The sequence below is a fragment of the Gymnogyps californianus genome, chromosome 5 (genome assembly GCF_018139145.2).
Source record: "Gymnogyps californianus isolate 813 chromosome 5, ASM1813914v2, whole genome shotgun sequence".
Taxonomy (NCBI): Eukaryota; Metazoa; Chordata; class Aves; order Accipitriformes; family Cathartidae; genus Gymnogyps; species Gymnogyps californianus.
The window spans coordinates 18,403,632-18,417,479 of NC_059475.1; the positions used below are offsets into that span (position 1 = coordinate 18,403,632).

The window sequence follows — 13,848 nt, forward strand, 5'->3', positions numbered from 1 at the left end:
GCATGGGGAACACAGGCAGCCAACAGATAGAGGGACCAGGAAAGCATCGCTTTTCTCCACCAGGCTTTGAGAGTAAGCTTAATCCTGTAAGAAAGACTCACTCAATGCCTCAGTTTGTCCTTGTTATGCTCAAAATGCAAGTCACAGGAAAAGATAGAGCTAAGGTCTTATAACGAAAGCCTCAGAGATGCCAATGCTGCAAAAAATACAATATTGTGAAAAATGCATGTAGGAAGGATATGGAGCAGTCAGCTACTGAATAAGACCAGACCAGTAACTGCTATAGAGAGGCACAGCCTGCTCTCCTTTACTCACGTGAGCAGGATGAGTCCCCAGGAGCACTCTTCACATCCCTAGGAGAGTGGAGGTCCCAGCGACATGCAGAGATGCACAGGAGAGCTGGAAGCAAGCTGGCTTTGCAAAGGTTGCAGCATAACTTCACCACCACACGCAGTGGTTTCTCCACTGCAAATTCACCTGCAGGAGCTTTTCATTTTAGCGAGAGATGAGCAGAAGCACTTCACAGATGCCACATTTTCTTCTGAAGTGAGCAATGAAATCAGCCACAACGCCCTGTGCTTGCTGCTGAGGGGAGAAATGAGCCTTCATCGCCTCTTAGCATTGTCCAAGATACACATCTAGAGTATCTGGGTTGCAGCATCCCTTTTCTGGGGAGGGGTCTTTCACCATTCTGGTAACCCCACTGCCACTCCCACCACCATGTGTGCACCATGTTACTTTGGGAGGAGAAATGGCACATCATAAAGTTAATTTAATTGTGGAAAAATTTCCCCTGGCAGATGTAGGTACCTCATAAAGAGCTACACGCATCTGCTCCAAGCCAGGTCTTTCCCTGGTTCCTCACCACCACTAGGGTGCTCTAGTCTCCCTGGAGAGTTTCCACGTAACCTGCTCACTTCTGTGCTGTGACCAGAACCTGAATTACAGCAGTTGTTTCTGTTGAAACCACATCTAGGTCCATGTGGGCTTTAAGTGGGGAAAATATGCCCTGCAAATTAACTCTCCTTAGAGAAGGAATCTCACATAAGCAGCCTTTGGGGTCTTTTCTGTGCTCTCCAGGCTGGCAGGGCACAGGAGCAGTAACAGGAGAAGTTTCTGGCCATCCTTTCCACCAGCCAACTGCAGAACAGAGTTGAAACAAATTGGTGCAACCAGTTTGCATGCATGCAAGGGCACAGCAGCACTGCTTTCACCTCAAGCCAGAACATCTCTATACACCCCATTGCTACTGCTCTGGCCTCACTTGAAAATCCCAGCATGACAGAGGAAGGGCTGAAGGGAGGAAGATGGGGCCAGATGGTGTCCATGCTCCCCAGTGCTCTCTGAGGAACACAGACTCCTTGAATTCCTACCTCCAGGAGGAGCTGAAGCAGAGGATGCTGAAGCACAAGGGTACCAATAAGCAGAAAGATGACAGCAAGAAGTGATATCTGAGAACTTTTCTTCCTAACACTTTAGGAAAGCATAGGTAAGGATAGCACAAACTATTTGCTGTCTCTACACCATAGAAATGTTATTACTTGGAAGGTCACCTCCATAAAAACATTTTTCATTAGATGGTTCCAGATAGGGTAGTCAGCTCATTAGAGTGCTTGGTTCCTGTACAGACAGCTAGATTGACTTCATCTAAGCCATATAAGCAGTCTATAGAGGATTTTTTTTTTTATAGCTGACATTGACAGTGATTTTGGTTGAAGCCTGTGATGTTGCTCAGATCTATTAGTTGGGGAGCTAAGCTCTGTGCTTCTCCTGACTGATCACTCCATGGGAAGTCTTCTGTATGCTGCTCCATCTCTCACCCAAACACCGCTCATTCCCATTTTACAGTCAATTACCCCCAATAACAATGAAGAATGCAGCAAGATGACAAGGATGTCCTAAATGGGGCAGGCACACAGAAAGCCCCTTTCCTGCATGCATCAAGCTCCTTTTCTTCTTGTCACTCAGCCTGATGTTTCTTCTCCTCCACTTTCTGCTCAAGCGGAGAGTTGCAAGGTCTTGGAAAACAGCTTTGCTGCAGGAACTCCTACATCAACAAAATCCTCAGAGCTGCCATCGTTACGTCTTCCTCAAATTTTATTAAATGCTTACAAAAAAAAAAATCAAGACGCAGTAAATTTAAGCAGAAAGCACACTGATGCAGCAGGAGAGAGAAGCTGTCCTCCCTTCCAGGATAGCAGAAACAGGTTGCAAAATTATGTTGACATGGGAAGAGGGTAGGAATAAGACTTTAAAGAGGGGATGGGGGACATGCTAACACCATGAAGTATGAAGATGTGGGAGAGTTCAGAAACAGCCCTGGGAGCTGATTTACAGATCTTGGGCCCAAGGCCAGAGTGCCACTTTTTAGGGGCTCAGTTTCCCATGTTCACAGCAAGACCTGACCTCCCCCAACAACTCACTAGGATGCCCTTTCACCAAGGCAGCTTCCAGCATAAGAGCAGCAGCCATTTCCCGGATATTCTGTCCACCTCCAGGAGCATAGCAGGCAGGTTATCAACATGCCCACCACCTCTGACATTCAGAAGTGTTTCAATCACTGGCACTGAAGCCCACAGGTTAGAGAACAAGCAAATCCCTTTTTCAGAGAAGGGAGATAAATACCAGTGGTCAGCACTCCTCACCTGGGAAAGGAGACCTCCAATCCATGTTAGACAGGAAGAGGAAGGCAGCAGCTATTTGAAACAAAGCTGCTATTGCCACTGTCAAAACGGAAAAGTGTCAGCAACATTTTGGCATGGGTATGTAACTGTGATTAAAGGATGATCTGGGAACTAAAGAAAAAAATGGGACTAAGTTGAATATGATTTGATGTGCACAGAGAGACCAGTAGATGGAAGTCCCTCAAAGCAGATGTTGTAGAGGGACAGAGGCTGCATTGTAAACAGGGGAAGACTTTACCCACAGCTGGCACCAATAGGGTGACAAGTGGTCCTTGCAGTCTCCTCACACTCGGGATCTGCCCATTGCCCTCCTTTCAAACACCGATTCTTTTACCAGGTTTCTCTTGAGCTCCCTCTCTCCCACCACCCAGCCACCAAGAGCCACAAAAGTAGAAATTCTTCATCACGTAGCAAAAGCCCTGCCAGCTCAGCAGGGCAGCAGATCCCTCTCTTCCAACACTTGAAAGAAGAGAGGGAGAGAGGGAGCAGAGCCACAGCCTCCCATCTCCATAGCAGAGCCAGATTAAAAAAAAAAAAGCCGAAGAGTCACATAGAAGGTTAAAACAGGGATGGGTTTTGCCAGCTGATCTAGTTCCTTTTATCCAACCGGAGGCAGCATGGGGTATTGCTCACACCCCGAGAGGAGTCAGGCTGTACCAAAGCAGACTGACATCAGGCAGAAGAGGAGAAACATCCTTCAATTATCTTCTGTGGAGCAGAGGAAATAGTGGCATTGAGGGTTGCATCGAGCCAGGACCAAGCTCAGCTGCAAGACAAGAAAACAAGTTTATGCATACTGTTTGGCCTGCCATGAGTGATATCCTGGGCTGTACAGAGGCTGCATCTTGTCTAGCAATTACAGGTGTTTTTTTTCCCCCCACCCATTTCCACAAAGCCCTGTGAATCAGCCCATAAAGCTTCAGCACTGCAGGACACTCAACCATGCTACATGCCCATGGCAGAGTAGATGCCGAGGGCTGCACACCCAGCAGAGATCATGGCTGCCTAGGCAGAGGGAAGGATGTGCTCCTGCCCAGCCATCTCCTCTCAAGAAGGAGGAGGAGATTAGCAGGTTTCCTTCCAAACCTGAGAAAGCCACTAAAGTGGAGAGCGTGTTCCTACAGCCCCTGGCAGCCGCAGCTCTCCGCTTGGGACCATCTGCAGCGGTATCAGGTTCCTGCAGCTCTCGATCTGCTCCACACGTGACAGCTGGTGCAGCCAAGGGACTCCAGTGCACAAATGACTTTTCCATCGTGTGATAAATGACTCCTCCATGCTGACACTCTCCCCATCATTCCCGGTTTGGAGTTGATTGCAGATGGAGCAGAGTTCAGGAGAACAGTTGGGGTCCAAGAGTGGATGACCTCCCCTCCACCCACGGGCACTCAACCAGCAGCAGGGAAACTTAACACTTTGAAAGCCCCTTGACAGCTTCTAGCTCAATTTCCTTCCAGCTTATCACAAACCCACCCAAGTTTCTCAGGCAGTATTTTCCCCGTTGTCCTTGGATTTTCAGCTCTGGCCTTTCAATTGGCAATAAAGCCAGTCCGTCTGTCCCTTTGCTTTTGCTTCATTATGCGGCAAGGGGGAAGACACTCACAAGTCTTGCTTGTTGCAGAATTTCTCCCGAGCACACAAAGCTCTGAAGGAGACTCAAACAAAGCCAAGCATGACAGGGAAGGCAAACAAATTAAGAGCCGATTTCCTTTTGCTGTCTCTCAGCATCTCTCTGCCTCACTAGTCAAACACACAGACTCCGGCAGTCACGTGCCATGGAAGTTATCACCCACAAGGTCTCCAAGACCCACAGCACAGCAGGTTTCAAGCCAGATGGGATGCTGAGAAAGTAGCAAGAGTGATTTTAAGAGCACAGACTATTGTAAGAGATCACAAATCTTGAGGTTATAGGGCACAAAGCAGCCTCTAACTTCGGGAACAAATGGAAAGTTTTCCTGGTGCATGCAGATTACATCTAAACTTCGCACTCCAAAACCCCCCCGGCCCTCCTCAGTAGCATCTAGCCATTTGCAGCAAATCCCAGGCAAGATGCTTCTCTGACCCCTGTGGGAAGCTGTATTTTTCTGGGGTGCAGTAGTCCATAGGACAAGGAAAACACTCAAAGAGCTGCTCAGTAGTTGGGAAGTTCACTGCCCTGCCTCTTTTGTATTCCCAACACAAGCTGAAGCAGGTCAACCTTATAATTCTGGTTTACCAGTGCTGCTAGACCACAGCTCATCTTGTAGTACAGGCTGTCCATGGGACCACATTAAACAGGAGCAGATTAAATCATTCCACAATCAATCCTAACATCAGATGCATGTACTAGCTCACCTTGCAGCAGATAAAAATCACACAAGCCATTACCAATTCCTATACAAACAGAAGCAGAGTAGTGTTGCACAAAAGCAAGTATGCACTTCTCCAACTGAGGCTTTTTGGCTTTCTGACCCAGAAGAATCTAGAATATCCACAAGGCTGGGGAAGGAGAGCAGGTATATGATGAAGGAATGGGCTCTCAGCCTTTTTTCGGGCCGGTGCAGACTTAATTCTAAGAGTAGCTCTTGGAACAGGCCAGTCCTAATCCCAGCCTTGTGCCTAAGGCATGAAGCTGATAAGCCACTGGGAATGCCCAACAGTTGTCACCCCCAGCTGGCACAAATCCCCTCTGAGCCCCCTCGCCGAAACAGCAGGAGGTTTCTCATGCCTGCAGCCAAAATAAAATCATAGAATAGTTTGGGTTGGAAGGGACCTTTAAAGGTCATCTACTCCAACCTCCTCTGCAATGAGCAGGGACATCTTCAACTAGAGCAAGTTGCTCAGAGCCCTGTCCAACCTGACCTTGAATGTTTCCAGGGGTGGGGCATCTACCACCTCTCTGGGCAACCTCTTCCAGTGTTTCACCACCCTCATGGTAAAAGATTTCTTCCTTATATCTAGTCTAAATCTACCCTCTTTTAGTTTAAAACCATTATCCCTTGTCCTATCACAACAGGTGCTCCTAAAAAGTCTGTCCCCATCTTTCTTATAAGCCCCCTTTAAGTATTGAAAGGTTGCAGTAAGGTCTCCCCAGAGCCTTTTCTTCTCCAGGCTGAACAACCCCAACTCTCTCAGCCTTTCCTCATAGGAGAGGCATTCCATCCCTCTGATCATTTTTGTGGCCCTCCTCTGGACCCACTCCAACAGGTCCATGTCTTTCCTGTACTAAGGAAATCAGCTGGTAGCAGTGCACCACTTGCTAGACACTGCCCAGACCCTGCCCACCACAGCCTCTGCTCTAGAGGACAGCTTGTCCACCGTGGTGAGGGCTTGACCTTGAAGGCTTTGTGCCCTACATGCCACCTCTTCAGTACTTTCCTTTGCTGCTGCATTTTTCTTTTAAAAAAAAAAAGTCATCCTTCTTCCCTCCATCCACAAACAGTTTTGGCAGATACACCACCTGCTTGCTCGGTACAGATCAGCTTCCCAGCCCCGTGCTGACAGCAGCAGTGCAAGCCCAAAGGCAACACCAGGCACTCAAGCACAAATAGCTGTTCTGCACTTTTGAGAGTTTTATTCAGAGTAGTTTTCCCACACAGTAGGTATCATGCTACACACCCACACTAACCAGAGCAGGTTGGGAGCCACCAGGAACCAAGCAGAGCACATGCAATAGCCCCTCTGGGCAACCCTGACATCACCCCACCTCCTCTTCCTTGTTTCAGGATGCTCAGTTGCATCCAGCACTGGGGATTAAGGGGCTCAGTGATTTATGCCTCATTTCATAGCAAAACCCAGAAACTCCATGCTGAGTGAGAGCCAGGGTAGAGTCAGATTTCTTTCTGGGGCTGCCAAAGAGTCACTGCAGGTTGGAGGCTGAGTGTTTGGTGTTCCCCAGCCTTGCTCAGGAAGAGAAAGAGGACAACTGAGACTAGTTTTGTCTTTCTATCCCCTACATAGACCCTTAGCTCCACTGTGCAGGAAATCTGACCAGTGCTCACTAGAAAGAGGAGGAGATGGTGGTGAGTTAGTGACAGAGAGCAGAAAAAGCAGCCATGCATACCCCCAGGAGCAGCACAGTGTTGGCCAAAGGGGGTCCAGCTGCAATTGCCATTGGGGATAAGACCTGACCCAGACCACAACCCATTTCTGTTTCACTGAAGAATGAGCGATACAGGCAGGACAGTGGCAATGCTCCTGAAGGGAAAGAGAAAACTAGATTATATCTTAAATTGAGTGCAGAAGGAGAAGGTTGCCACTGTGCTTGACACAGCAAGGGAAGACCAGTCAGAGTTAGTGTTGTGACAAAGCACTTTCTCACCAGATAAACGCAGCTTTTTTTAAAGTCCTGCATTTTACAGGGATGTCTTTCTGCCAGCTGAAATCAATCAAGGCCAGTGTTGACTGACTCAAATGACACATGTAGTTTATGGCTGTTCTGTTGTACATAACATTGTATCAGAGTATTAATAACTGGAATTTGGAAAGCCATGAAACATTCCCGATTTGTGCCTCTGGATATTGTTTCAAAGCTTCAAAATTTCAGACCCGCTCTGTTTCTCTTGACATTTCCTTCCAAATCCCGTTAGGACTTGCCAAGACATGAACGTCTGGGGTCCCAAGGAGCTCTCACTGGATTTTGCACTAACGCCAGGAGCAGGAGGGCTCCAGGTTTGGCAATACAGCTTCCCCCCAGTACGTCTCTTGCCCTGCCACACCACCCTCAAGACTGGCTGAGGCTACCTTAGGAGACTAAGGAAACCAAGACTGATGCTCTTCTCCTGCAATACTAACTCCATACTCATAGCTTTTGGAGAGAGGAAGAGGAGACTTTATGTATGAATATTTCAGAGTTTAGCCCAGGGCTAAGCCCACACTAACTCTAAGCTTTGTATTTTCTTACAGGAGATGACAATGCTAATAACAGTATCATCCTCCATCCAGCCCACTCCCATCCACCACCACCTTTCTCCCCCTCCCACCCTACCAAAGCCCGGGAAGGACAACCTGCGGCTCCAGCGGCTGCTGAAGAAGGCAGCCAAGAAGAACGCTGTCCTAGCTTCGGAGCAAGCCAAGTCCTTTCGGTCCAGCCTCTCACCCGTGAACGAGGCCAGCCCCGACCTAGAGCACAATGAGAGCACTCCCCCAGCAGAGACCCCCGAAACCACAGCACCCCCCTCCACCAGCCTCCCAACCCGCCTCTCCATCAAGCCCGTCATCCATCGCGTCCCCTCCCCTTTCCGAAAGAGCAAGCCTTTCACGCTGAAGGTCACCGAGCAGAGGCGCATTGCTGAACACCTCGTGCTCACAACCTCCCCAGCCATGCCCCTGCTACACAAGCCAGGAGCTCCTGAGACTCCACAGCAGCCTGAAGGCATGGACACCCACCTTCCCTCTCCACACGACCCTTCGATATCTGTTTTCCCCCAGCCTCCTCCTTCCAGTGCACCCAGTAAAGAAAGGGCACCAGAGGTTACTTATGTCACCAAGGTGCACACTTATTTCCATAGCGTCAAGCCACCTGTGGCTAAGACACCCACATCAAATCAGACCCAGGGAACCGTCAGCCATGAAGGCAAAAGGCCTTCTTCTCCAGCACCTGAAACGAGCCGCTCTGAACCATCTCCAGGGCAGACACCCACCCCGCTTGATGACAGCAAGGCCACGGCTCCTGCACTGGAGCCTCCCCTCCTTTCTGCTGCAGAGGCAGAGCCTCCTAATCAAGCTCCCAAGCCTGCTCCTACTGAAGAGTCCATCAAGGCCTCTTCACCCAAGCCCAGGCCCTCTGATGCCCACACTGATAAGCCCATGACCCATGGAAGTGACACCGAAATACCTGGATCAGAGAGAGCTCCTGAATTACCCAAGCAAGATGGCGACATCCTAAAACCATTGACACCCAGCACTCCCTGGAGGCAAGCACACTCAGCGACAGCAACCCCAGCACAAGCTGACAGTACCGGGGCCAATTCCACAGACACCAAGGCAGAACATGTCATTCAACCTCAGTTGACCCCGAGCTTACCAAGCACCAGCCCTCCCCCAAAGCTGAGCCAGCACTATCGTCAGTAGAAGAAGCAAGACCTCCTGGAGCCAATGCTGGTGGCTGGCATCGCCTCAGGAAGCACTTGATGGTGCAGCCAGAAGCACCCAGCTTCCCAGAGTCCGAGCCGGAAAAGCTGGGACAGGAGGAAGGGAGCAAGGAGAAGGACAGCTCTCAAGCAATCATCAGTCAAGACAGCAGGCCGTTTAAATCAAGGGCCACAAGGATGTGGGATGCTATTTTATACCAGATGACAGTCAACAAGGAGAGGAAGCAGCAAGCAGAAGAGAAGAAGCAGCAGAAGGAAGAAAGCTTGCTTTTTCCCCACCGCTTACCCATCCTTCTACATAAGCCACGCTTCGACGCCCGGAAACTGAAGGAACTGGCTGCCAAACCCATGACAAAGATCACCACTGTGTTCGAGGTGAGCCGGTTTAGACCTAAAGTGGCTGAGGAGCACACCAAGAGCTTTAACAGAATGGCATCAGGATGGTCAGTCAACTGAAGCCAGGCTGCTCCACCAGGCCCACATCTCTGGAGGTTCCTACAGGGCACCAAGCAAGAGAGCACCTATGACTAGGTTTACTGCCCAGAGCCAAGTGTAAGGAAAAAATAAAATTAAATAAAACCCCTCCAAGCCAGCAGCCTCATGCTGTGGGTTTAAGGGCTACTGTCCATATGTATATAAGCTTAAATGGATAACATACCACATCCACAGGTCATAAGCCAGGAAAACAAACATGCACTTGTTTTAAAAAGAGCCAACAACAAGCACTGTATGCGGTAACAGAGAAGAGAGGGGAGGCACACAGTGAAGAGGACAAATTGCCTGTAGGAAAAGCCCAGTTTAGAGGAGGATGATAGAATCTGAATTTATTTTGTTGTGTTTATTTAAGACCAAGATAAATCCTAGAAACAGAAGCAGTTGTAGATAAGACAACATGAAGGAATCTGGGTTGCTCCACATCTCCTCTAGGGAGTCTTAGAAACTGACTCAAAGAAGGTACGCATCATCTCTTTAGCTTCTCCACTGCAAGTGCACCCCACACCCATTTGCTGAGAACAAGGTGGAAACTCATCCTTTCACCCAAGGCACAGACAAGGGACAGCATAAGATATCCATCCTGCTCTCACGTAGCAGTTCCCCTGCCTAAAAAAATGGGCATCATCATTTGATGTCCTTCTAGGTCAGTCTACTAAATCGTAGTGCACAGAAGACTAACTTTGTTGCAGTAATCAAGTTCTGTTATGTATTTTACCATGCTTTTTTAAGTACAGGTGGGGGCTGGTGTTTTCACGATAACCACCAAGAGCCTGCTTCAGCATGTGGGTATCCAACTCTGTGTATTTAACAAGGTGCTGTTTTCTGAGGGGTTCTGCTAACCACACGTAGTCTCATTTTCAGGGGAAACATCATGATAGTTGCATACCTACTGGTGCCTGATGTCCTGAAAAAAGGATACTTAAAACAAAAGCCCCAACTCTGTCCATCCACAAAGACAACTGTGCTTTCCAGCATTACAGTCACCCTTTGCATCTCCATCACCACCAGGCTTATGAGCATGAAAGCTGGAGATCAGCTATTTCTGTTTCACAAGGGACTTTGTCATATGCTGGGATGTTCCTACACAGCTAATATAGGATTGCTATGTTTAGTCCAAATAGGAAACTCGATACACAGCTCTTTACATTCTCTTCATGTGCAGAGGATATGGAGCTGACCAAAATTTCCCCAAGCCAAACTGCGAACAGACTTAGAAACAAAACCAAGAGCCTCTTTTGCTTTTTTCAAGTCTTCCAGTTTTGTGATGATGCTATAAAGAAGAGCTCAGTTATCATCAAACCTTCACTGAAGTTTTCACTTTGCTGATCTTATCCTCTCTGTTTTGTAACCCCTACCCTATTCTAAGGAAAAAAAAAAAAAAAAAAAAAGAGAAGGAAGAATAACCCAAGTATCTAAATTTTGGATTTCTCCAACCCCCCAGTTTTCCAAGAAAAAGCTGAAAAGATAGGTTGGAAATGCACCAGTAATCACGAGAGGATCCCAGGTAAGCCTCTGCAGGATAATTCAACATGGTGCAAGAGAAGGCTATAGAGAAAGATCCACGCAGCAACACAAAATCAAAAATCAAAGAGTGCAGCGTAAAACATGTAGAATGCCTAATGCAGATAAAGATGACCTTACCACACAACGATGAAATGGCACTTTACTGTAGCACAGCTAGATGGATGCCTGTGCACAAGAGTCTGCATTCACAAGGTCCAAAGCATTAGCGTAAAGCAGAACAGCCAATATTGATTACACTTGGGAGACTAAGTGAGTCTGGCCAGAGAAGATGGTTTCAGAAGCAATTGTGCTTTAAACCACTTTGTCCTGCAGCGAGGACAACCACCCAGAACAAACCAGTGACTCTCACATAAGGCTTACGTTTTGCATCTGCTGGGCTTCCCACCAGGCTGCATCCACAACCCAGCCCCACTGCACAGGGACGAAGGATGGAAAATTGCCGGTGGGGAGAGCTATTCCTGCAGTGGGAAGCACAGGAAGGAAGGTCTGGCTGCATGGTTTAGCCCTTTTGCCCCAAGAATGAAGGGCAGAGGCATAGAGCAGACATGGCAAGTCCTGCAGAGACAGACCCTGGCATGAGAGCATCACAGAGGAGATATCAGGTGTGTGGAGGCAAGATTTCCACCAGCAGCTCTGCGTTGGGAGCCATTGGAGCGTGTCCCAGCCTGAGCTGCCATGCTGAGCAAGTGAAGGGGAATGCCGCTGGGCACAGAGTTTGGTTGTTTTTCCATGTCAAACAGCCTCAGGCAGTTGCCAGGAGCCCAAATGGCCACTTGCAGAAAACCTCTTGCTCCACAGCCTGCTCAGAGGTCCTGCAGCTCAGGAAGGGAGGGGAGGAGGAAAAACTGTACCTGTGCTCAAGCAACTAGAAAGCTGATAAGGTGGTGTTGAGCAAGTGACATGGGGATGAGCCAGAAGGGTTTGGGAGCAAAAAGGCAACCATGAAGGGATCCGGCAATAGGGAAAAAGGATGAACATAGTTCAGGGGGGGTGGAGAGGAGCTGGGGAGCAGGGACCTCACAGCACACAAAACAGACAGCTAAAAACCCAAGAGAAACAAGCCAAGATCCTTCAGCTATCACAGTCATTTTGCTATTCACAGTCAAAACACCTTACTTGTGAATGAGCCCATAGGGCCACAGTGTTGTGCCATGGCTATTTGGAGTACTGGGTGGATCCTAGAGGACATCTCGTGACAGTCACTGGCTTTTCAAGAAAGGATGCTGGAAAAAGACCAGAGCTGAGGGTACTTTCCTTTGAGCTGCTTGCAGAAGCTCAGGTAGGGCAAACAAAACCTGCTGACAACCTAGCAAAACCTGTTTGCTATAAAGAATTGAAGCTTAGTAGGATCCCACCTCGTGCACCAAAACAGACTTCAGAAAAAAAAGAAGAGGACTGATCAAAGAGAAGACCTTAAAATAGGTTTCTGAAAGCCACAGGCAGAGAAGCAAGTTGAGGATACAAGTCCTGTGGGCTCCTCCTCCTTTACATCTAAAAACATAGCTTTGGGCAGGCTTAGGTTTGTACTGCTGCCCATCTCAAAGTGGCATTCAAGAGAGCTTCTCTTCTAAATGGGCACCACAAAAGGAAAAAAACCCAAACAAAACAATATGGTGCACTCAGAAGCCAGCTCCTTGAGGGAAAGGAAAAAAAAAAAAAAAAAGGAACACAACCCCCAGAAGAATTCAGAAACAAAAGGTGTTTTGTAGCAGCCAGAGCTATTTATAAGCTTGGCTATGAAATAAAGCTTCTTTTTTATAGTAGGAAAAAAGAGAATGAGCTTGTTTTCACCCCCGACAGCTTCCTCTCCTCTCACTGTGCCAGATGCTGCCCAGTTGGATCCAACCAGTTATCACCTCCCTCTACGCCATTCCTCCTTCTTGTCACAACTCTCTACTATCATCCACTCAAGATAACACCAGGATATCTATTAACATAAATACAATACAAGCATGAGATCCAAAGACCGTTTCAAGAGGGCACAGAGACAGCAACCCAGCTCTACCTTCCCCCTTGCTGCGCATCAGAGGATGGTCCTTTCTGCTCTGTTGGTCTACCCAGCACAGCAGATGTTCATGTCCTCCCCACTACAGCCCTATTATGGACTGGTTCCAAGAGGTCACTGAAATCAGCAAAAGTTTTTCTCCTGATTAATTCAGTAAATCTGGGAACTAGACCCCAGAAGCATCTGAATTTCAGGAGTACATCAGCCCCTATGCTCAGCCAGAATGACCTCCAGCTATCTACTTCTTGCAACGTAAGAGAGCATAAGAAAAAACAGTAGATAGAGACTGTTCCTTTGAACTAGCAAAGGCAAATGCATCTTCACCCAAACAGCAGTAGCTAAGGGGCTTACTCTGCAGATTAAACTAACAGAGGTATCCAGCTTCCTAGCAGCATCAGAAAGTCAGAGACCAAAACAAACCCCTACTGAGTACCCACTCCCTTCCAGCTCAGACGTTTACCCAGAAGCAAGGCTCCAGCTGTTACCATACAGTACCTTCCAACTCACGCAAAGTGTGGCTGGCAGAAATAACCCCAATGTCCTGCCAGAACAGCGCCAGGAGTTTGTTACACAGTGCAAGGTCATACCCCACCTACCTGGTTAATGAGTTCTCCAGGCACGCTATTGCTCTGCAGCATCATCTATCAACACCTTCTTGTACTGGCCATGGCCTGTTGCAACAAATTTATACTTTTTGCCAGAAGGAGTGGACTGAACAGGAGAGAAAGAAGAGAGACAAAAGTCAGCATTTTTCTCCCTCAAATAGGCAGTCAAGATCAAATAACTGAAGCCAGAGGAGCATGTGATACAGTTCTCTCTAATCCCAGAGGGCGTGGAGTCACCCTACTCTGTACTCCCTTCTTGCCCCTTCCACGTAAACTCTGCACAGACCAACCACCACTTTGTATAAGCGTAAGGCAACACAGCAAGCACAGGATGTGTAATAGGAAAGGGAAGATGCAATGCCAGACATCGCGAGGGAGGGCTCATCTAAGAGCCCAGACCCCCCAAGCCAGGGTTGGTTTCACCCATGGCAAGAGCCAGTTTCATTTACCACATACTGGCAGCAGTA

At 48.2% G+C, this 13,848-nt stretch overlaps 1 protein-coding gene across 2 annotated transcripts in view; it reads right to left on the reverse strand.

The window, feature by feature from the left end:
* Positions 1-1,756: 1,756 nt before the first annotated feature.
* Positions 1,757-13,848, reverse strand: part of LSP1 (lymphocyte specific protein 1) — a 52,126-nt gene continuing 40,034 nt past the window's right edge. Inside the window, exons 10-11 of one of the 2 annotated variants that reach the window (XM_050898240.1) lie at positions 13,373-13,487; positions 1,757-3,450 (exon numbers count right to left, since the gene is read on the reverse strand). In XM_050898240.1, the coding sequence (XP_050754197.1) occupies positions 13,398-13,487 (90 nt within the window). In that variant the 3' untranslated portion in view covers positions 1,757-3,450; positions 13,373-13,397. The remainder of the gene's footprint in view (positions 3,451-13,372; positions 13,488-13,848) is intronic. The other variant, XM_050898241.1, reaches the window with a different exon arrangement.